The following is a 22,178-nucleotide window of genomic DNA, read 5'->3' as shown; positions in this document are numbered from 1 at the left end:
GCGTGAACACGCGTGCTTCTGATGGATGTCAATGGAAGGAGACTCGGATGCACCTCAGCCAAACACATCCACTGGATGAGAGATAAATGGCGAGGTTCAGGTTGAAGTTTGATCAAAATCAATCAATCAAATAAATCCCCCATTCCGAAGTCAGAAAAAGCCAAAAACAAAAGGACTGAGAATGAAACAAAATTGCGTGTTCTAAAGTTGATAGTTGGATTTTTGATTGCGCTTGTCCTGATTAAGATTAGATCGGTGAATTGAAACAACGATGTTCTTGATGCATTTACTCTTTGGTCAGCCGTTAGACAAGTTCATCATCGGAATTGAATTTGATGAATATACTAATCCAAAACAAATACATCAAAGTTTAGATCGACTTCAATCCCAAGCTCTTCGCCACAATGAGTGGGTTGTTGCCAAGCTCCATCCCTTGTAAAACACACATTTCATCTGGCATGCATGTCATCAGAGAGTGTGAATAAGCAGCGTTTTGGCCTGAAAGTGGAGACGAAAGCGTCGCATTAGCATCTGCGTCAGCTGTGGCAATCGTGCTTTCAGCAAAGCCAGTTTGTCGGAGGACAGCATCATCTCTTATCGGCACATTTCATGTTTCCCAGAGGACTGTGAGAAGCGGGTGAAATTATTGAGGAGTGCTGAGCCTTATTAAATTCCCAAGCATATTACTAACACTCTCAGTCGGATCTCTGAATATGTTTCTCTCTCGCTCTTAATTTGGTCGCACATTTGACTGACGCCTTATAGTTCATATCCCCCTTTTTGAGAAGACAAAGCATTTCTCAGCTGTTGTCCCCCAATCTTATACATCGGCCCTGCTCATCATTATTTTAGGCTCACGTTGAAATGGGGACGATGTTTTGCAGAAATTGTGGGTGGAAATATGAAAGGAGCAGTTGAGTCAGCATTCATTTTTGAGCAGGTCAACAAACTCACTCCCAATACATTCAAGAGAAATAACAGAGAAAAAGAAGAGCTAAGAAAAGATTGCAAACCCAACGCAGGCTCTGTCACACAAACTCTTGTCAATGTCATTTTGAGTGTTAGTGACCAACACTCGACACAAGCAGCTGTGACCACCTGATACCAGACAATCGAGAGCCAAGAGACTCATTGGCATGTCCAAACTCAAGAAAATTTGGCCCGGTGTGTTTTGCATGCCAAAGCAGCTTCATGAAAATTTGATGCACCTCGTTTTAAACGGACAGCGCCACGCAATCTCTTGAGGAGTCCAGAGAACGAGCCCGAGTGAGCTACACGATTACACTAAAGCTACACAATCACCTTTCGCATCTGCAGTCTAGTCTTGAACGCCTCCACGGCGGCGGCAGACATTCGGAGAAAACAGTTTGACTTCTGGTGCTCGTGAAAGACCCGTTTGCTTGGTCATCAGATCAATGGGAATAAACATTTCCCACAAACCTAGAAGCATTACAATCAAAGACGAGGAAAAAAGGTAGACATGAAAAGAAGAAAAATCAATTGGGCAAGAGTTTTGCTTAAAAAAAAAAAGGGGGGGGGGGGGCTATGGTGGGCGGTAGGGGATAAATAATGGAGCAGACTTTCTGTGCTTCCGAGGAAGAGGAAGAAAGGCATACATGACATGATTGATGTCAAATATGAAAATAATATTTCACATATAAATACGGTTTGAATGGAAACATCACCATGGACACTTCTGAAAAGTCATGCGCTCAACATTGTCAAATTAAAATCATCTTTGGAGCCATCCAGAGCTTACCCACCTATTATATGAACCTCTTTCTTTCTTTCAATCTATTTCTCAAGCCACTTTTTGTTGTTTCAATAGGAGATCCGCTCAGTTTGAACTGAATGGTTTTGTCAGTGGGAATCAGCTCGGGGAAAGAGATGAAGAGTGGGGGGGGGGAAATCGCTGGGCGGCTGCCGCTTTGATCTCACCGACAGACGGTGTGAAAAATGCATTTCAGAAAGGATATTCGCCCGTGATGGGCCCACTAGAGTGACAAATTGGGACCCCAGTGCTTTAAATAATACACTGTGTAGGGCTCTGGCGTCGGTTTGATATTGCCTGGATAACCTGCCTGGTGAGCAAGAGTTTGTGGATTCAATGAAGAGTATATTCAGAAGAAGCAGCAAAAAGTATTCACATTCTGGAATCATGCAGAAAAAGTCGTGTGCTAAAAGTAGAGGTACTGATCAACTCATTTAAGTTCAAAAGTAAGTTGAGATTTTTTCTACCTTGTTACTTGTAGTCTTATTCAATCAAGATGTCAAGACGGCACCTCTATTTAATGTCTGTCATCCGCATGTTATTGAAAAAAGTAGTTCATATAAGAAAGTAAGAAATACAGATGATATTCGGTTATGGGAAGAATTGAACTGAGAAATGATGAAAGGTAGACAGAATGTTGAGAAATAAGCACAAAGCCAGATTACGGCAGAGGACCCTCGACCGCTCGTCTCCAGTGGATTGAAAAATTGAGTTGATTCAAAGTTACACAGCAAGTCTCAAAGACAGCGAGTGAACAGGGAAGGTGACAGCTCTGCAGGAAATCTAATGCAGCATTCCTGGAGGGGACAAACTGTGCCCTATCTATCCGTAATCCAGGACACCTTGGCGTTATCGGGCTGTATCGCTCAGCGAGCTCCAAAGCCTGGATAATGTTTTAAGGCTCCTGAGAAATCAAAGATCCCGATTTCCACCCAGTGCAATTTTTAGAATAACGCTGATATTTGACAGGTTTTCAAACAAGACTGCAAATTAAACTGATGATCAGATGACTTTGCAAGTAGCACGGGAAGCCTTCACGTTCTTTCCCGGAAGCCTTCGTTCCGAGGAAGGTTTGAAACAACAAGGGCACACTGGTCAGGCTCAAGGAGACATTAAAGATGAACCTACTTGCTGACTGACACATCCTTTTAGCGCTTTCATCAGCGCAAAGTCGACTGATGCGCTTTATTTCCAACGTTCTCCGTTGGCGTCGGTCCTTGAGGGAGCCTGTGTGATCATTTTTTAGGTTACCTGGGGCAAGTGTCATCTCATTACAATATCTGAACAGACGAGCCTTTTGAGCTCAAATAAGCTGTGTGCTAAACACAAAAGAGCCAAGAGAGATTTTTAACCCGCAAAACAATTTTGGAGGTAGAGCACAAAAGTTTATCGGCACCCCTGCACCATTTAGGACGGTGCTTTACAGCCTCGTCATAAAGAATTCATGTCTTTATGAATGGAACTCATCACACAGCACCCATCATTGCTCCTTATAGCCACGTTTCAGAGAATGCTTATGGGAATAACTCGTTTATGTTTACCATATCAAATGTCACACATCAAAGATCATGTTTTTTCATGACTCATAGTCATTGATTTAGATGGCTCTCGAAAAGCACAATTGGTCTTTCCAGTTCATTTTCAAGGGACGGTTTAATAGAAATGAGAGTTTGACAAATAACCATTTGCCGCCGTAAAAGTGGCTATTGTGCGAGAGAACCTGGCCGAGGGTGATAAGACCAACGGGGAAAGAGAAGCAATGACATGTTCTGTTCCGAAGACAGCAGTTTTGGGGTCTAATATGCGCAAGCACGCACACATACACACACAACTCAAGAGTAGCACAGAAAGCCCTACCATTTTCGAAACACGCTTCATGCATATTGTGTTTGCTTTCTCAACTGAAATTGTGTTTTATTGTCTGTGGCTGGCAAAAGCAACAAAAAAAAAGAAAAAATGCACTCACATCGCAAGGTTCGTTTGGCAGGATGCCAGTTTGCCAGTGCTAATCTCATATGACGCTTCTGATTCTCGAGATTCCCGACAATCATGAGCATTTTCCCTCTCTTGGCCCTCTGACGCCTCCGAAACCGTCACAAATCCACAGCTTCGTTATCAACAAGCTAACAGTTAGACTATGTCCTTCGATTTCTTCTTCAGTGGAATTTTTGGCCATATGGCGCCATGCTGCCTCTCACAGGTCAGTCTTAGAACTACAACAGCCACCGTTGCACATGTGTCATCTCAGCAATTAGCAATTGTTGTTCATTTGGTATGGATGTGTGTCTGTTCCTGCCGGGGAGTATGCCGGCATGCCAGCATCAAGTTGGCAATCGACACAGCTACGTCCCAAATTCTCGCACCAACGTTAACGCTGTCAATTCATGCCGTTGCTCGGGTGCGCTTTGAAAAAGGTCACCACTGACTCGCTTTTTGTTCACGTCTCCCCGCAGCGCCGTTGCGTTCCCGCCGCCAGTCTGCCGTCACTCCTTTAATTGTCTAAGGTGGGGGGAAGACAAATTTCGCTCTTTTTGTGTGGATTGTCTGAACCGTCTGTCATGCCATTATTAATTTAGGACCCCTTTTTTTCCCCCTTTCTGCTCTCAGGAACCTCCCACAACGTATTGTTGCCCCTTGGCCCTTCTTTCTTCTTTTTGCCGGCCCCGTTTCCCAGGATTCCTTTGCGCCCCCAGGGCCGCCTCGTGTTGTGTATTTTCCCGCCGCCAACGCGTGTCCGCCTGCCTCGTCTTTGATGACGCCGATCGTCTGTCATTGGGGACGCGTCACGTACAGGGGAGACGAGTCTCGGTCATAACGACTTGCCAACATCCACCGAATTAACCCTCAGGGCTCCATCCTGGCTACTTCCTTTTTTTGAACAATTTTAGCTGCATTCAACTCCACACGTGTGGGAATTTCTTTGTGTAATTTCCACAGTGTGAGCCTTTCGCCACTTCTGGAAGTGAGAATGTGAAGCAAAGGGCAAAGAAGGCGGTTTCCCTCGCACGTCTCTTCCCTTCACAAGTGACGCTCCCTTGGATTTGTGGCAGTTGGTTTTCGCAGAATAAATATTTCACTCAGCTCTCTCGGCGGCTTGAAGTAATCTGCGCGACACTCGGCAATGTACGCTGTCATCTTGCCACTGATTGCTCCGCCGCGCCAAATAGATCCATCTGAGCACAAGAGCTTTGATGAGAGGTTCCAGGCAATCGCGAGCGCATTTCCCAAGCTTTGTTCTCGACAAGCCCTCTTCTCGTGCGATTTCTCAACTCAGTCCGTTATTACTCTTTGCCCTCAAATCCCAAACATGTGGAGGCGTGTAAATTACATTTGGAGGTGAAAGCATTTCTAAGCTTTCTTGGGAATTGGGTGGAGTTGGAGTAAATCTAATGATCTGGCCCAAAAGACAGGACTTTGTTGCACAGTGGAGTTTACCTTTGTTCACAAAATCACCCATTCAAGTTTTTTGCTGTGGAATCTAATCTAATGTGAAAAACCACCACAGTCTTGTTTAAATAGGAATGTGGTACAGCGATTGGTGTCAGGTTCTAGCTTTTTAAATGATTTGCATATGAACTTAATATAACAAAGAAACAATTAGCAAGGGCTGACTAGAAATCTCTCAAATGATCTGGCCCCAAAACAGGACTGTTGTTTGGATAAAGCGAAACCTCAAAGTGTCGAGTACGAGTAAACGGATTGATAAGACCATGTATGAGAAGACATTGGCGAACATGCCGGGATTGTCTCTTGTCAAAGTCAGACCTCCTCCGTCCCAGATCCTTCCTCCTCCAATCCCGTCTCCGCAAGTCTCCTTTCCCCGCTGCTCTCTTTTGGCAGCGTGTTTGGCCTATGACGGCCCAGAGGCAGCCATGCTGTCGTCTCTGCTCAATCTGCTGCTTCGCCTCTCCCAGGCCCTGACCCCGCTACAGTGGGAGCATTGTCACTCTCCTTTAATTCTTCTTCTCGCTGTCCTCGCAGTGTTTCTTGTGCACCCTTAACTGACGGACGGCCGAGCGCCATAAAAGACGCTCAGCACGAGCGAAGGTTTCTGCAGTCGCATGAATTCACTGGCCTGCATTTTTTTGCTTCGGGGCAGATGGAAGAAGGCAAAAATTGTCACTCGTGTGACTACAATGATTTACACCAATCCGTCTTCTTTCCACCATTGCAACTCTGCCCGTTTCTGAGCTAAAGGAGGGCAAATGGGCTGTATTGGAGGCCATTATGAATGGACTGCCTCCCCTCGGCTGAATGCACTCCTCCCCCGGGCGATAGAGATAGTTTCTAAAATACGGCCTGCGCCCCAGGGGTAAAACCTGCAAGAGAAGGGAGGGCTTTCCTTTGCTTGGCTTTTGAGTGGTGCAGCGAGGCTTGCGACCCCGCTCGCATTGTGTCATACGGCGCTTGATTGTGCATGGGACAAAAGAGCACTTTCTGCGATGCGAGTCCTCGCAAGGCTTTTCTTTGATATTGTCTGCCATGTCCTGATTATTGTATGGAAGCAACCCTGAGAAATCCACTTCAAATTCTAACTCGGTAGAGCGGGTTCGCACTTTTCTGTTATATGATTCGAGGTTACAAATGGCCTGCAACTAGTTGGTGCCAAGATGTAAAAAACCACAGTCACATGGCTCAAAAAGACGGATTGTTTCATATTCATCTTTTAGTAGTTTACAATTCTAGCAGACTGAATGTCGTATCTTCATCTCAACGGGGGCTGACAATAAAATCATTTTTACTTGAGTTGTCCTGAAAAGTCAATCGGATGAGCAATCAGTTGCACCCGGATTTAGATTTGCAGTGTGCGTTGGCTGTAGGTTTAAATGAGCGAGACAATCAGTGTCCGCTTGTCTCCGTCTTTGGGGGGAGTGTCGCGGATGCGGGGGACGCCACACAACCATCCATCATGTCATTGCATTACATCTCTCGATTTTGTCAACTTCTCTCATCTTAACTTTCGCGCACTTGGCTACTTAGAATTCATTAACACCTGCGACGGATCCGCTAATGATAAAAGTGTCAAGTGAAAGTCGTTTCGTGAGGGTTCGGCTCCATGCTTGGTCAAGCCTCGACTCAAATTCCATTGGAAAGGGATTAGGAGCAACAGAATGGCACTCAAGAGAAATGCAAGACAACCGCTCGTGCTTTTCTGTCCTCCCCGCGATCTAAGTCGCACGTCTTCTGCATAGCTTGGATATCCGCTCCCGCTTTATCAATGCAGTACTTTCTTTGTGACAAACAGAACAAGTGATTTCTGTTCTGTATTCTTTCTTTTACAGGAGAAAAAGAGCATTAAAAGTAAGCCACGATACCAACTCTTGTTTTGGGTAAAGGCATGCTTGGCTTGGTTTGCACTCCCCGTCGCTGCTTGATTTTGATTTCCCATGCATCCTTTCATGACCAAGCTACATCAAACAAACATCTCCAAAAAACAAAACACATCCATCTATTACTTGTCCACTCTGCGAGCGATGCGTCACCGACAACCGTCCCGCTTTGGTGTTTTTGTTGCGAGTGACACCGGGAAGTCTTTTAAAGCGTCTCATAATACAATAGTTAATCTTGAGGTCATCGCTAAGCCGTAATTGGTTAAGACCCTAATTAGTGGATTAAGAGAACACCAGAACGCTTGAGCCACACAAATCTGCAAAGCTACTTAGATCAAGACATGATTGCCAGCTGTCAATCACCAGATAAGGAAGGAGGGCAGCGGTCTCTCAAAAACACCCTCGCACACTCCAGCGCGACTCGGCCCACATCAATAAAAGTCAAATTGATGTCTTCAGTTGTTCATTGTTCCTCCCCGCCGCCTCAGCACAAACACGTTTTTGAAGCATGACATGATTTCAAACCCTTATTCACGCCACCGTTCTTTAGTTGGCGGCTGCTGTCCAAGCCGGCGGAGTTGTCTCCTTTTTCATTGTTGTGTTGTTGCACTTGCTGTGGTGGCATGCACGAAAACAAAACATTGCTTTTATTTATGCGAGCTTAGTGCTGCAAGCAGAATAAATAAATGAAGTCACTTCCAACCTTCACTGATAACACATGCCGAAGCGGTTCGTCGTGGTGGCATCATTTCATCCTTTTTTTTTTAAGTTGACAATAATATGGTGAAAGGAAAGTCGGTTCGGGTTTTTTTTTTTTTGGTTGTTTGGTTTTTTTCCAGTAATAAAATGCTTTACAATAACGAGCAGCAACTTGGACCGCAGTAGAGCGTTCTGCATGCAATTTATAAGTTGCACATATTGGAATAGAAGACAAATGAAATCAGGTGACAGACTAATTTCATTCAGCAAACTTGCCTCTGGGTGCAAGTGGTTGACGCTAATGCCAATATAGGTTGAAATAGATATCAAGCGCTAAATGCCATAATGAACAAATCGACTAGTATAGCAGTTCTGAAACAATGCAGCTAGTACCAACGAGGGAGCCATTTTGCGTGATCGGCAACTGGTCGGCTAGACATCTCACGCTAAATGTAATAGTCGACAAATCGACTAGTATAGTGGTTCTAAAACTTTATATTTATAGAATTTAATATTGTAACATAAACTCCATGTTTCATTGAAGAAAATGAGAAAATTTACGGAAATGATTCAATTGAAAAGCATTGCGCATTCAAAATAAGTTGAACATTTTACCTAAATTAAATAAAACAAAACAAAACAAACTGCTCTAAAGATTAAATGCGAACATATTTTAAAAAGTTAAAACAAGTGAACTGTACTTAATGGATGTACTGAGCATTTAATTGAGTGATTCTTTCACGTTCCACAGAGAGAATCACTGGACGAGTCTGCACAACCCCAACCGTACACACCAAGGCAGATTCTCACTTCTGCATTAACACTTAAGACAGTCAAGCGTTAGCTATTTACAGAACCCATTCATCTTTGAATATCCAACGCTGGTGAAAACAAACAAGGTCCTAACGCCGTTCTGTTCTCTCTTCTCCGGCAGACTCGCGGCCTTTGCCTGACGTAGCCATGACCGGCAAGTGCACCCGGGAATGCGACGAGTACGGCCACTCGGACTCCTGCTGGATGCCCGTCCGCACGTCGCCCGAGCGGCGGCCATCCAAGTCCACCACCACCCCCCAACAACCAAAGCTTTCCACTTTCATGAGCGGCAACAGCAGCAGCAGCAGCAGCAGCAGCAGCAGCAGCCAAGAGCAGCCCGGCAGCCAAGAGACCCTCGCCATGGCCGCCATGGCCAACGGAGACCCCGCCGCCGGCCACATGCTGGGAGACCGCAATCGCAACCTACTTAGTAAGAAGATGGCTTCTTCCTCCTCCTCCTACGAGGCCTTCGGCTCGCCGTCTTACGGCTCGCCCGGAGGCGGAGAGGAGACGCTGGGACATCCCACCGAGGAGATCCCAATGGCGCCCACCGGGGAGTACAAGCCCACCTCCTGCGGTACTCTGACCCGACGGGAGGTTTACCTGTAAGCCGACGCGACTTTTGGATCAGAAATTTGCGGGAAGGAGAACACTACTAAAGCTTATACGGCTCGAGTTGTTTTTGCCACCCCCTCGCACCGAAAGAGGTCGGACTCCAAAGACTTCAACAACGAAAATGTAAAAGACGGTGGCCCTTTTTGTTTGTTTGTTTTTTAAAGCGCTACTACTGGGATGTCAATCTGGCGAGTTGGGCTCTTGCAACGCGGTCTGCTGCCCGATATCCCACCTGTAGAATAACCAACTTGACACAGATGTGACAGTTCAGTACATGCATGCATCCGCATCCATCACCACATTGAGACTCCTGCTAAAACTAAAAACGGGAACAAAAAAATGAGTATGATTTGCTCCAAAATGTGTCTGGATTTGACTATTTTATTCTTTTGGAACTGTTTGCAACAGTCGAATGGATATCAGTCGCAATCATTTGGAGCATCCATGGACTCAAGGCCAAACAACAACAGATGTCGGCAAAGACTAAGCTTTACAATCTCTTCTGCCAAGACTCTGCTGACGTCCACCTCCGTACGGTGACGTGAAAAATTGTACAGAAACACTTGGGACTACGTTCCCCCGCCCCTCCTCTCTACGCCTCTTGGTTATGATTGGTGAGGCCGAGCCCCCTTGCGAAGCGGAACATCTGGGCTGCAGACTGCGCACCGATTCATGAATTTAACGAGGCAGATATATTCCTGGTAAGCAAGTGAGCGGAGATTAAAATGAATAATAGAAAAGTGCCACGTGTATGGGCCAGATGCGCACATGTATAGACTACACTGTAGGTAGTACAACAATAGGTTCATGATGGTGTGCTGGTGTGAAAACTGTCGTCTTTTTTTTTTTTTTTTTTTTAAACAACTTTTATCGTGGGACAGACTGAGCAATAAATATCATAATGTAAACATTTACCATCGATCATTCATTGATTTTTTATTAGATTTTTTTACTTTAATGATTCCTCTTTCAAAGGTAATGCACATGCAATGGTCCTACTAAGCACTAGATGTCGCTCTCGGGAGTCCACGGCATCTTTTGAGCATGAATGTAAGAATCAGCTCAAGCAAACGGAAAACAATCAAAAATGCGATAATTGACTTTACGTTTTAAGCCTTTGTGTTTTGTGCCAGACACTGAACTTAAAACATTCCATGTGGTGTTTTTAAATTGTCAATTGAATTTCCCCCCGTTTGATATGTGAAGCAAAACCAATGGGATTGAATGGAGTTGCGATTTCTGCATTCTGGCTCTCTATCGTCTGTAAGTACTTCTCGTCGTCGGAAAGACAGTGCTCCTATACTTCTCAATTGTATACGTGAATATTTACTTTTTTACTGCACGCTTTATGGAACTTACTTCGCTTAATGAGAAGAAGAAAAAACTATAAGACAAAATGTACAAAAAATACCCCTGTAACATTGGATTCCACCTTGTTGCTTGCTTACTTTATAACTAATGAAACATTAGCCATGTAGTACAACTTAGTACATTGGTTTCTCTTTTGGGTATTTCAGATCACACAAAGCACTAAATTCTCCCAGTGTTTGAACAAAGGATTTCATTTTCATCACTTTGTTAACGACGGCTGAAATTGTAGAGATGATCATGAAATTGTACTCTGTATTTGAACTTTTTTTTCTCTTTCCTTTTTCTGGTGCCACTTTGTATATCTTCAGTGCTTCTGAACAAAGACGAAAAAAATCTATGTAGAGTGAATGCAAAATTGCAATTGTGCCTTTTTATACCAATCGGTATGATTCAACGTTGGCTTGGAACGGACTGGGGACACTTTTCCGCACGTGCTGTGGAAGGCTTCCCGGAGGATTCGCCGGTCAGATGTCAGTGAGCCAAATTTGAACTGCTCTTAAATCTCCTGTTGAAATGTCCATTACTAGCGTCACGCGTTATGAATGATCCCGGGTACGTTCCAAAAGTTGCTTGTTGGTCGTGATCATAATGATGTAACGGGTTATTTGTCACGCTCCGCCGATGTGCACGCGCTCGCTTGGAATTTTATCGGCCACTTGCATCGAAAAATTGTAGTTGTGGATCCACTTGATTGAGAATGAGATCATCAAAATTCTCATTCTAATCTCTTGTTTTTGTTGATGCTGCGTAAGATAAATTGACAAGCGAGTGTGTAAGACATCAGAAGTGTTTTGCATGAAACAAGCTGTAGGATTGACTTTAGAGGCATAGAATGGTCAAGTGGTATTTGGGCGGGCAAAAAAAAGCTTGGAGACTTTCACCTGCTCATTGTTGAGGGGGCCGACTGATTCTAATTCCACTCCACCGCTGCCTGAGGTGCGTGCTCAGCCCGAAGTATCCACAACGTGTAAGCAGATTTGTAATATTAACCATTGCTATTTGTCCTGCGACTTGGATGTTGATATAGAAATCGAGGAAACCTGACTTATCATCGTTATATATGAGTCACTATGCACGCAGCTTAGCTGAACATGGCAACGTGTATTGAACGCAAGTCCACTTCTATTTATGAGATATTTTATGTAAGTTAATTTTGCTTTTGTACAGGTTTGTGTAAATAAATCGCTTGTCATTTTTGTCCCTGCAAACATTAAAATATAACATGGTAAATCTTCACGCGTTTTTGTCTCTGTCCATTCCGCTTCAGATGCATCCAGCATTGGCAATCAACAACACCATATGTTATGTTTCTGTAATTGCAAATACACAATTATGTAAAAGCTCTTGAACACAAAATACAGTTTTCTTTATGCTAAAACATACATTATGGGAGACTCAACGTGCCGGAAAATATATCAATTATTGAAAGTTTGAGAAGCCCCCAAAATTCACTCATAAGCACCATCATGAACGTTTGGGAATAATAAAAAAAAAAGTAGAATCCAACACATAACCGAACAGAATACATTTGTTACACAAAGACCCACTGAAGCTTTCCAAATCTAAGAGGAAATATTGTTCATGATCATTTTTAATCATGTGCCTTGTAAAGACACCGCTTCGAAGAAATCTGTTGTAGATATGCAAATGTCGCTCATTTTCCTGTCTTGTGAAGTATTGTGAATCGCAGGAATAAACAGCGGGTAGCATATTTTTAAGTAGAAAAGTGGGGGGGGGATTAAGACAAATTAGAATTAATTTGAATGTTATTAATGTTCGGGCAATGAATACAAATGATGTCTTTGTTTTAATGAATAAAACAGCGACTGAATCAGATAAATACAATTAAGTGCAGAAATAGCCAGTGGCAGGCGTCCATAATATAACGACGACATATGTTACAGTTGATAAAAATAATAATAATAATGCCACAAATGTTGACTACCCAACTTTAATTACACTTTTCAAGTGTAAGGGGTGCCCAGAGATGAAAAAGCCAACAATTATTAACCCAGACGGAGACCTCAGATAAACAAATAGGTATAAATGGTGGCTATAAACCTCCATGTTGAGGACAAATCATATTGCGAATTTCAGCCTGAGCATCTTGCCTCAGAATCTTTGACAAGCCATTAATAATTCTTCAGTATTGACAGTTTTATTCTCTTTCCGCTGGATGCTTATGAATTGTATTTATTTAATGTCTATGGGTGGTAGCCAATGAGCAAATAAGAACAACATTCTGCCATTGAATTTTGCTGAAATAACTATACCACATTCATTATATCTGTGCTGAATCTAGAGGTGTGCAAAATTTCCGATTCTTAGATTATTCACGATTCGGCCGTGGAACAATCGAGAACGATTCACAAACGTCCAAATTCCGATTATATAAATATGCCAAGGGAAGCGAAACTAAAGTGACCCGAGCGAAAAGTACGCGGAACTGAAACGCAGTAGCGCGCGCGGTCTTCGGGACGCTTTTTGGGACGGACCGAGATTACACATCCACAACTCACGCCTCGAGATTCAAAACAACAACAAGCATGGCTGAGCTGACCAACCCACCTCTTCGTGGGATCAGACCTGCTCCGAAAGGCAAACAACTTGAGGCGGAAGTATCAGCTAGCTGGCTGCAGTGCGTCGGTTAGCGTTTTACAGGGCGCCGCGCAGTGATACGAACGAACGAACAAGGGTGGTGAGGTGAGGATCAAATTGAGATTCATGTTAAAAAAGCCGAACGATCCCATTAATGTTTACACGTTCATGTTTACACAAGTTAAAAAGCAGAAAAGCACTTGAGGTTTATTTTTTTATTTTTTTGTACCTCTGAGAAACTTTAATGTTTACATGTTCATCTTTACACAACTTAAAAAGCAGGAAAGCACTTTTTTTTTTTTTTTAGGCATTTGTATTGAAGTAGTAGTTCACATTGTCTTTCATTTATACCTCAGTGCACTTTTGAGTGGATAAAAATAATATATTTTTGCTCAATGCTATGTTTTATTCTGTTGAAGACTGAATATACTTAAAAGCTGTTGTTACAGAATGAGGACTTGAGTATTTTATTTAGTGTTTTGAACTGTTAACTTGATACTGAAATAGTAGTTTATTTAGGCCTGAGAGGACTTTTGTACTATTTTTGTAACTAATGTACAAAACATTAAAAGCACCAAAATACATTGTTTTTTTTCTGCTGCCTGGGGGGGAAATCAATAATCGTTTTATAATCGAATCGTAGCCTCTGAATCGTAATCGCAATCGAATCGTGAGGTGCCCCAAGATTCCCACCTCTAGCTGAATCCCTTCATTAGACTGCACATCACTGTATCTGACAATAACATGTGTTCATACATAAACAAATAGACAAGCTTCACACTGCGCAACTATTGATCCCTCTGTGATCTTTTCAACCAACCACATGCGCCCAGCGAATTTGCAAAGCAACCTTACAACCGCAGGTGACACGTTGCTCGTGAATAATTCATCAACAGGTATTTGCATGAGGTACATAGAGCATTATATGAAAACCAGTGTAAAATTATGTACATCTTGAACATTAGCACTGTAAATATAGCTGCTGTAGAAAAGCAAAACTTAAAGATCAGGTTAACTCAATGTTAATGTGCGGTTTTTAAAGATTAAATGCAAATGTATTGCTTGTAATGGCTAGCTTCTCAACATAAAGTAAAGATGCTAACCAGTTGTAGCTAAGTAATTTTCTATGTATGTATTTTTTTTAATAACAGTATCTATGTATCGCCAAGTAAAAAAAATATCATAAAATAGCTAACAGGATAGTAATTATTACTTTTACATACCACATAGCCTCCGCAACATGAAGGCTAACATAGAAAACAAGCTAACAATTAGCATCCACGTGATCGATACGATTGTCATTCCAGGACATAACGTATGTGATGAACACATGGGAAAGTATCATCATCTCAATGTGTCGTTCCGTCGGCCAACGCGTCATCCCATCCTACACTCGAGGGGTGAAACATGGCCGAGTTGTTTACGTGACGCTTCGGCGCATCCTGACCGCAAAATCTCTGCGGGCTCGCTTCTTCCCTCAGCGAAGAAATGCGTTGCGCTAATGAGTCCCTCGCACACAAGCACGGGCGCGCACGGTCGCGCCGGCGGTAATGCGCCAACGTACGAGTGATGAGCCCGCAGGGATTTGATGACGCTGAACAGTCAAAATCCCAGTGGCCAGGCCGTCTTCACACATCCAAACATGATGTGTGAAATATTACCTGTGGGTGGAAGTAACTCATTTCAAACAGAGATTTCCAAAAAGATTTGACTTGAGTATGTACTGTTCTCTCGACTTTTTAAAACAAGATATTCGTTGGGCACCCTTTTGTCAAGCAGCATTTGAAACGCTGGCTTGCTTCACTTTCCGAAGAACGTCTCCATCCGCAGAAGCAACGGCAGCCCGTGCGAGGCCTCCAACCTGGCACACGAGATTAGCGTCTGCTCCCGCCGCTGCCATGCCAATCAGCTCAACGCAGGCGGAGGCCGTGGCAGCCCACCCGCCAATTTGCGTGCAAACGCCGGCCAATCTCGCAACCGTTGCCACCCAACAGTGACGGCCCGAAACCGGAGCGTTGGTGACAGCTCCTCGCGAGTCAACGCGGGGGTGAAAACAGACAGACGTGGCCTGGAGGGGGAGAAAGTTGGACATGCACTGGACACCAAGTACGTGCAACAAATGTCCGATTCAGTCATCTGCTCGTGGGAGCAGGAACATCGCAGACTTTATGTAGAACGCAAAGGCACAGCTTTTTCAGTCCCATTGGGCGAAGAGGTCCATGGCAGATCTTAGTTCACTCTGGAACTTTGGAAAGAAGATCTTCAGGGCACAATGGACACATTTGCATGACAGTCCTATCAGACTAATCAAACCAAAGCACCGGAAAGAAGAAACAGCGTGTATAGTAGTGACTAAAGTACTAACTACTCAAACACACGTACATAAGTCAGGTTGGTAGATGAAATCTGTTACCTCCAAAATGATTGACATTATTACCAAGTAAACCTTCAAGCTTCTGTGCTAAATCGGTGTTCTTTTTGACGAGTCTAAATGTCTGTCTTGGGGCATACCGCTGGTCAATCTTCTTCTGAGGTTGGGAAATATTTCCTCAGGCGTTCTGTAATCTACTCCCGAGTCTCGCCGTGGATGAGACGGACTCCCCTAACGCCACATTCACTCGCTTATCTGGCCTGTATGGGTGCTTTTCCCCAACATCACACGTGTACAGTGATGTTGGGGAAAATAAAATGGAAGGCGGAGAGGGGCCCGGGCCGACTGTTTGGCTTTCCGGTCTTGTCCCTCTTGGCTTCAGGCATGCCGGGCTGAGCCGGCAATTAAGATTCCGCTCAGCCGGCCTTGCTCCTCCAATGGCTCAATGGGGCGAGAATGAGCCCAGTGGTGATAAATGACCCACATTGCTGTCAATGTCCTTCCTGTATAACCTGAGCATTAATTACACCCAACTGGTATTGCACTGTCATCAGTATCTATCTGCTCATTTTGTGGATAGCATCACTTTTAGGTCTAGAAATCCAAACGTACAGATTGTACATCTGAATTGATTTTCAAAGTGTGACAAGAAAAGACACGGAAATATTTGGCTGTCTGTGCTACTGTTGTCTTGATTTCGAGACCGGTTTTTAAGGGTCTCAGTCTGGTCTCTGAATCAAAGGCATTTTTACTTAGACAGGGGTGACTCAGGATTTTTGATCAACTGCGGATAATTTGAGAACTGATCCTCCCTGACAGATTGTAAGAAAAGAACAATGCCTGCATTTCTCCGAATTGTTGGTATGTGTGTTCCCCACTTTGGCCAATAAAACAGAACATCAGACCACACACACACCACCATGCTATTGTGTTGTTTCTCAAGTTTCCAAGTCATTATCTCTCAACAAACTTCCATAAATATTATCAAATTGAGTCGAGACAGTCTGTCTGCGCCAACCTTAAAAAACCTCCAAAAACAGACTCCCAGTCTGTCAATCAAAACATACCGGAGAGAAATGTCAGGATGGAGAAAATCTGCAAGGGTATATTTCTGGAAAGATGAGCTGATATGATGCTCGAAGCTAATACGAGTGGCTCAGCCTACAGGGGGCTTTTTACTTGAATGTTTCTGACTCAAACCCAACAAAATCAAATACAAGATGGGGAACACTTCAGTGCAAATACGACCTTTGATTCTTCCTGTTTACTGCCATTTCAATATCTCAATGTAAAACACTCACAACACAAAAAATAAATCCTTGCTCACACCAAATCCAGTGCAAGGTGACCCTTACACAAGACTGCCTATTCAGCACTTGGACGTACAGGCGCAGCAAGAAGGTGACAAGAGTCCAAGTAAGGAAAGTGACTTTGGCTTCAGACCATCTGGCCTGCCACTGAACTTGCACCTTTACGTCCATCCAAACTTCCCGGGCACAACTCTCGCTTCCCGCCATTGATCAGCAGACGTACGCTTCAAGATGGACTTCATGCCGACGGGTTCCAATGACGACAAGCATATGGCATCCGACTTTTGGAGAGGAAGGTGATCTGATACCTTGTGTTACTTTGATTTAGAGCCACACTTGAGTAGAATTCTTTTGAAAACTTTGTGAACCTTTGGCCGAGTTTGTCAATCTGATGTCAGAATACTGCAGTTTATTTGTAGTTTAATAGTTAAACTGAAGCTTAGTGGTTATTGGGTTTCGACGAGGTTTGACAAAAGTTTGCACCAAGTGGAAATGATCATCCATAAACAAATTCCTTTGAACATCTTCAAACTTGTGAATCCGTCAGTCAGCCTATTGAAAGTGTGACAAGCAGTCATTGTGCTGAACTAAACATCGACCAGAGGACGTGAAGGAGATCAGAGATGGGAAAGACATTTAAAAACAAGCATGTTAAAGGCAAAACCATTTCCAAGCAGCTTGATGTCTTTTGTGACAAAAGATGCACAAATTACAGAACTAAAGTCTAACATTCCCACATTCGTACTGGATGCAGTGCAGCCAAGAGAAATGCTAATAAATGAAGAGAATAAATGAATACAACTTGACGGAACAATGCAGGTCAGCAGAGAAGGCCTTCCCCACCACTGGACATGAATGACTTGGCCATCCCTCCTCTCACGATGTGAAAATGAAATTACAAAGCATCGTCTTCCGCCGCCGCAGCATGTAGGAATGCAGCAAACTTATTCATGCATGAAAGCATTGTTGGTGCCGTTGAAAGATTTCACTGATTCCAGATGCCAGAATCCACCACGGTATTATTCATTAAGACAAGTGAAACGTTGGGAGGCTACAAGTATATCTCCAAACGGGGCCGACCATATGTTTAGTGTCAATATGACTTCACGGTTGCCCATGTGGAAAATAGCTGCGGGCCACAGAGCGCGCACACTCGCGCAGTGCGCTGTTTGGATAAATCATCTTGAACTGTGAAATGCAAAAGCGCGTCTAAAAAGAGTTTTCATCTTGATCTCTTCCAATTGTAAAAAAGGGAAATGTTTGATTGTTCTGGTGACCTTGGGGATTCGCCAAGCGCTGGCCTAGGGTCAAATTGGCAGAGGAAGCGATATTAAACCAAAATAATCAAAAGGGAGATCAAAAAGAGCCAGGAGAGCAGTTTGCACCAAACAATCAATACAAACATGACACTTTGGATCCCTGAGGTGTAATTTGAGACCCTCCGAGTAATATTTGTCTGTGTCTCTGCTGTCGCCAAGAAGCCACGGATTGATTCGATGCAGAATGTGTCGTGTCGCTACACTTTTGCACGTGTTCGACCCTGTTGGCTTCCTGTAGTTTGAATGGATCTGAACCCTCTTTTAGTGTGCATCATCGTTTTGTGGAAGATGCAAAATCCTCCATTTGGGAAGAGGGGTCTACAATGAGAATGTGCTAATTGGCTTGGCATTTCACTAAAGGCAGATTTGACTTTGTGCTAATGTGATCGCGCTGTGCTTGCTCACCACAGAATGAGGTGGGCGAGCTTTGAAGGTAAGCAGACAAGTGGTTTGTTCCACATAGAGTTAAAAGCTATTGTTTTGTTTTGTTTTTTTCTCTCCTCCCCTCGGTACGGTTCGACTTACCTCCTGAGGCTTGCTTGCTTGCATCAGACGGCCGACGGTGGTAGAGCCGTCTTCAAAACCGTTCCCAACGTTCCCTGTTGGAGTTAAATGGGTGGTGTTTATCAAACTTGGCTTTCAGATTTTTCAACAAGATTAGAGGAATTGATTGTCTTGAATGTTATTTTGCCACCTGGAACAATTGAACTGTTACATGATACACAACAAAGCCTTCCGGGGACTAATCAAGCGCCTCTGGCTTTGGTTCTTCGCCTGAAGCACTACCCAATTACGACCTTGGTGGACATCAAGATGCTGACAAGGGTGAGAGCACTGCTGTCCAATCAAAAACCCACGACACCGAGATGACTCATCCGACTCGTCAACACACGGTATGTCATACTGCACAGTTGATTCCAATAACCATCAGATACATTTTTCTAGAGCGGCACTGAGCTTTTGCCGTGCCTTCTTTTGGGTGTACATTTTATATCCTCACGTTTTTGTGCCCTTAGTCAGAATGTGATAGACAGTAGGGGGTGGCATGGCTCAGCGCTAGAGCAGTCATCTCCCAACCCAGAGGTTGTGGATTCGATCTCATGCCATCGTTGAGCATGAGATGCATGAGAGCATGAGCATCAGTCGGTGAATGAGAAGTCGAATGTAAAGTGCTTTGAGGGCCTTGTAAGGTGGAAAAGCACGATATCAATCAAGTACTACCATTTAGTAGCCTCGATCATCGAAAACCAAAGGTCCATGCTTCCAGTGAAAAAGCCAAGATTTGAATTTATTTGCCTCCTAAGAGCCAATCTACTGTCGTTTTTACATGTCGAGTTAAGGATTAGATGAATCCAGTGGCCTTAACCTTCTCCTCTTGCAGCGGAGAGAGCAATTTGCCTAATTGTGTTAGCGCCGTGGGTGGCTCTCTCCACAGTGACACGTCCCCGCTGCGTGCCCGGCATCGGAGGCCGGCCGGCGCATCCCCCCGAGGGGTTATGATGAAAGACGGCGGGGAAAAGCGCCCGCACCCAACACCTGCCAAATGAGAGCAATGTGCCCATTACGAGAGAGCCTCCGACTCTCGGCCAACGAGGGACGCGAGTCTCTCCAAGTCGTGTTGAGGGTTACGCTGACAAGCAGAACTGGCAAACGTAAAAATACTCGTGTTAAAAACAAAACAAAACAAAACAAAACAAAAAAAAGCTCTGATACAAGTACTTTACTAGAAGTTACAAAAAAAAACTGAAGACGCAATATCTTAAAACCACTGGGTGACGATTTGGAGGGCTCATACCTGGGCTGCTCTTATTCACACTCAGCAAATTGAACCCTCATCCCGCCGAGCACGAGCATCGGCTGCTTGGAGATGCAGACGGCGTCTTTTCTCTGCTTTTAAGGGAATCTCCTCCAGATGAAATTCCCCAATGACCCTCAGAGGAGGTTATTATTAGAAGGCTGTGGGGAAATGGGTCGAATGGGCACTTTTCCTGCTCGAGGTGGAAAATGTTGCCTTTGTGCCATCCAAAGCAGGGGTAGGCAAAGTGTGGACCCAGGGCCATTTGTGAAATGCTCAGTTTGGAATCAGACCCGCAAGAGTGCTGTCATTTTTGTAATTTTGTAGATTTCTTCTCCAACAATATGTTGATCAAAACTATTCATTTATACGTTTTTGCAGCCATTTGTTGCAGATTGATTGGTTATTCATGAAATAAAACATCGTTATTTATCGTCATAAACTGGTGAATTAAATATAATTTAATCGTAAATAATACAAATAATGGCATTTTAGTAGTAAAAGTATTTTTCCATTTTTCGCATGCATTGTTTCATATATTTCAATATGTCAATTGTCTCATTAAATATTTGGTTAATTATTTTGATGTAAACAAAATAATTAGCCAATATTTTACATACAGTATATTACACCATCTTATACAAATTGTCCTTTAATTCAGATAAATTATTTTTATTAGTAAATCATACATATTTTACATGCATTTATTTATTGTTTTATTTAGCAGTCTTTAAATTGTTTGAGTTATTTAAAAATACTGTATACATAAAAAAAAAAAAAAAAAGATCACTTAACGTAATTGGACATACATAATACACATTGAAACGTATCATTTTTATTCATAAAACTGTTACATATTTTCCAAACATTGTTTTTTTTATTTAATTTTATTAGGTTCTCATCAAGGGATTATTTTTGTTACATAAAACAAACCTTTTTTATATACATTATTAATTTAAAAATATTATATTATATTATGCACTTTACTTTGGAGTCAGCCAGCCCACCCTTAAATTGTCAGTTGGCTATTTTTTTTTTTACTTTTAAAGTGAGATCTCCTCTTTGTACACGAGTATCTGTACTTCTACCGATGCACCGAGCGCGAGTACTTTCGCACCTTCGCTTGCTCACTTGGATCAAAACAAGAAGCCAGATGACGTTAGCGGTGCAAGGATTTGGAATGAAAAGGTCTCTGTTGAGCAATGCAATTTATTTTGTACTATTATAATCATAATGAGGAAGAGATTTGCACTTAACTAAATGGCCTGTGCCTAAAACAAAACAAAACAAAACAAAAGAAAAGAAAGCATTTAAACAGACGTTGTGATTATACTGCAAAGTGGAAGGCGTTCTATAGGGCGGTTATGTAAATGTGGAAGTTTTTGGCCAATACACCGTGAGGGGAGGTTGCAGGGAAAGTATAATTACACAAGCTAATCCAGCCGAACAAAACAGCGCTCGGAGTCTCTACGCCTTAATGCAGCGAGCCTTTTTTTTTGTCACTTTCATCTTTTACCGTCTGCGCCAAATATTCAGGAGTGGTAATTGTGGAACAGAATAATGACAGGGGAAGTGCAACAGTGGGACAAACGTGTGGCGGCTATGAAGGAACCTCGTGCACGGCCCCCCGTTGAGCTCGGATCGAATTGGCAATAACGCCTCCGCTCGTTCTCTTGCAATTAGCCCACAGTCGAAGCGTCGAGCATGTCCAAATCGTTACAACTACAACTACTACCTTCTGCCTTGAGTTGTCATCCGTCAGTGCGGCTTGTTCCACGCAACATTTCCATCAATGTTGAACCTTTGAGATTGACACCTGCAGAGGTGACATTCAACCTAAACGGCTCCCGCTGCTAATCATTACCTTAATCCGCCGCGTGTGATTGTGATTGGCAAAGGTATTATTAGAAGAATGCAATTTAGACCTCTATTACCAGTAATATCCAAATTTCCAAGATTAGTGCGAGTTAACTGCTCCTTATGGAATAAGCCTTCCATCTGGATGAAATAAAAGAGCGCTTTGCATCCACGAACACGTTCTAGCAACTTGAATGCGTCCTTTGGGAGAGCCGTCAATGTGACTTTGTAAACAAACCATACTAAGATCAAGTCAAAGTCTACAATGTCTGTTGTCGATATGCCAGGTTTCGTTGTAATGGGCAAAAATAAAAACATGACTGAAATAC

At 43.3% G+C, this 22,178-nt stretch overlaps 2 protein-coding genes across 11 annotated transcripts in view; one reads left to right on the top strand and one right to left on the bottom strand.

Moving 5' to 3' along the window:
- pcdh7b (protocadherin 7b) overlaps positions 1 to 11,829 on the top strand; it is an 84,086-nt gene extending 72,257 nt beyond the window's left edge. For 2 of the 6 annotated variants that reach the window (XM_077498796.1, XM_077498795.1), the window contains exons 3-4: positions 7,054 to 7,072; positions 8,735 to 8,879. In XM_077498796.1, the coding sequence (XP_077354922.1) occupies positions 7,054 to 7,070 (17 nt within the window). In that variant the 3' untranslated portion in view covers positions 7,071 to 7,072; positions 8,735 to 8,879. Of the gene's footprint in view, positions 1 to 7,053; positions 7,073 to 8,734 lie in introns of all 6 variants that reach the window. The other 4 variants (XM_077498793.1, XM_077498791.1, XM_077498794.1 and 1 more) reach the window with 3 other exon arrangements.
- The window catches only part of LOC144003042 (uncharacterized), a 365,050-nt gene that overhangs the window by 249,591 nt on the left and 93,281 nt on the right, over positions 1 to 22,178 (bottom strand). For all 5 annotated transcript variants that reach the window (XM_077498802.1, XM_077498803.1, XM_077498804.1 and 2 more), the window contains one exon: positions 18,723 to 18,796. The gene's annotated coding sequence lies outside the window, so the exon portion shown is untranslated. The remainder of the gene's footprint in view (positions 1 to 18,722; positions 18,797 to 22,178) is intronic.

Source organism: Festucalex cinctus, chromosome 16 (genome assembly GCF_051991245.1).
Source record: "Festucalex cinctus isolate MCC-2025b chromosome 16, RoL_Fcin_1.0, whole genome shotgun sequence".
Classification (NCBI taxonomy): Eukaryota; Metazoa; Chordata; class Actinopteri; order Syngnathiformes; family Syngnathidae; genus Festucalex; species Festucalex cinctus.
This window is presented reverse-complemented; position numbering and strand designations above follow the sequence as displayed.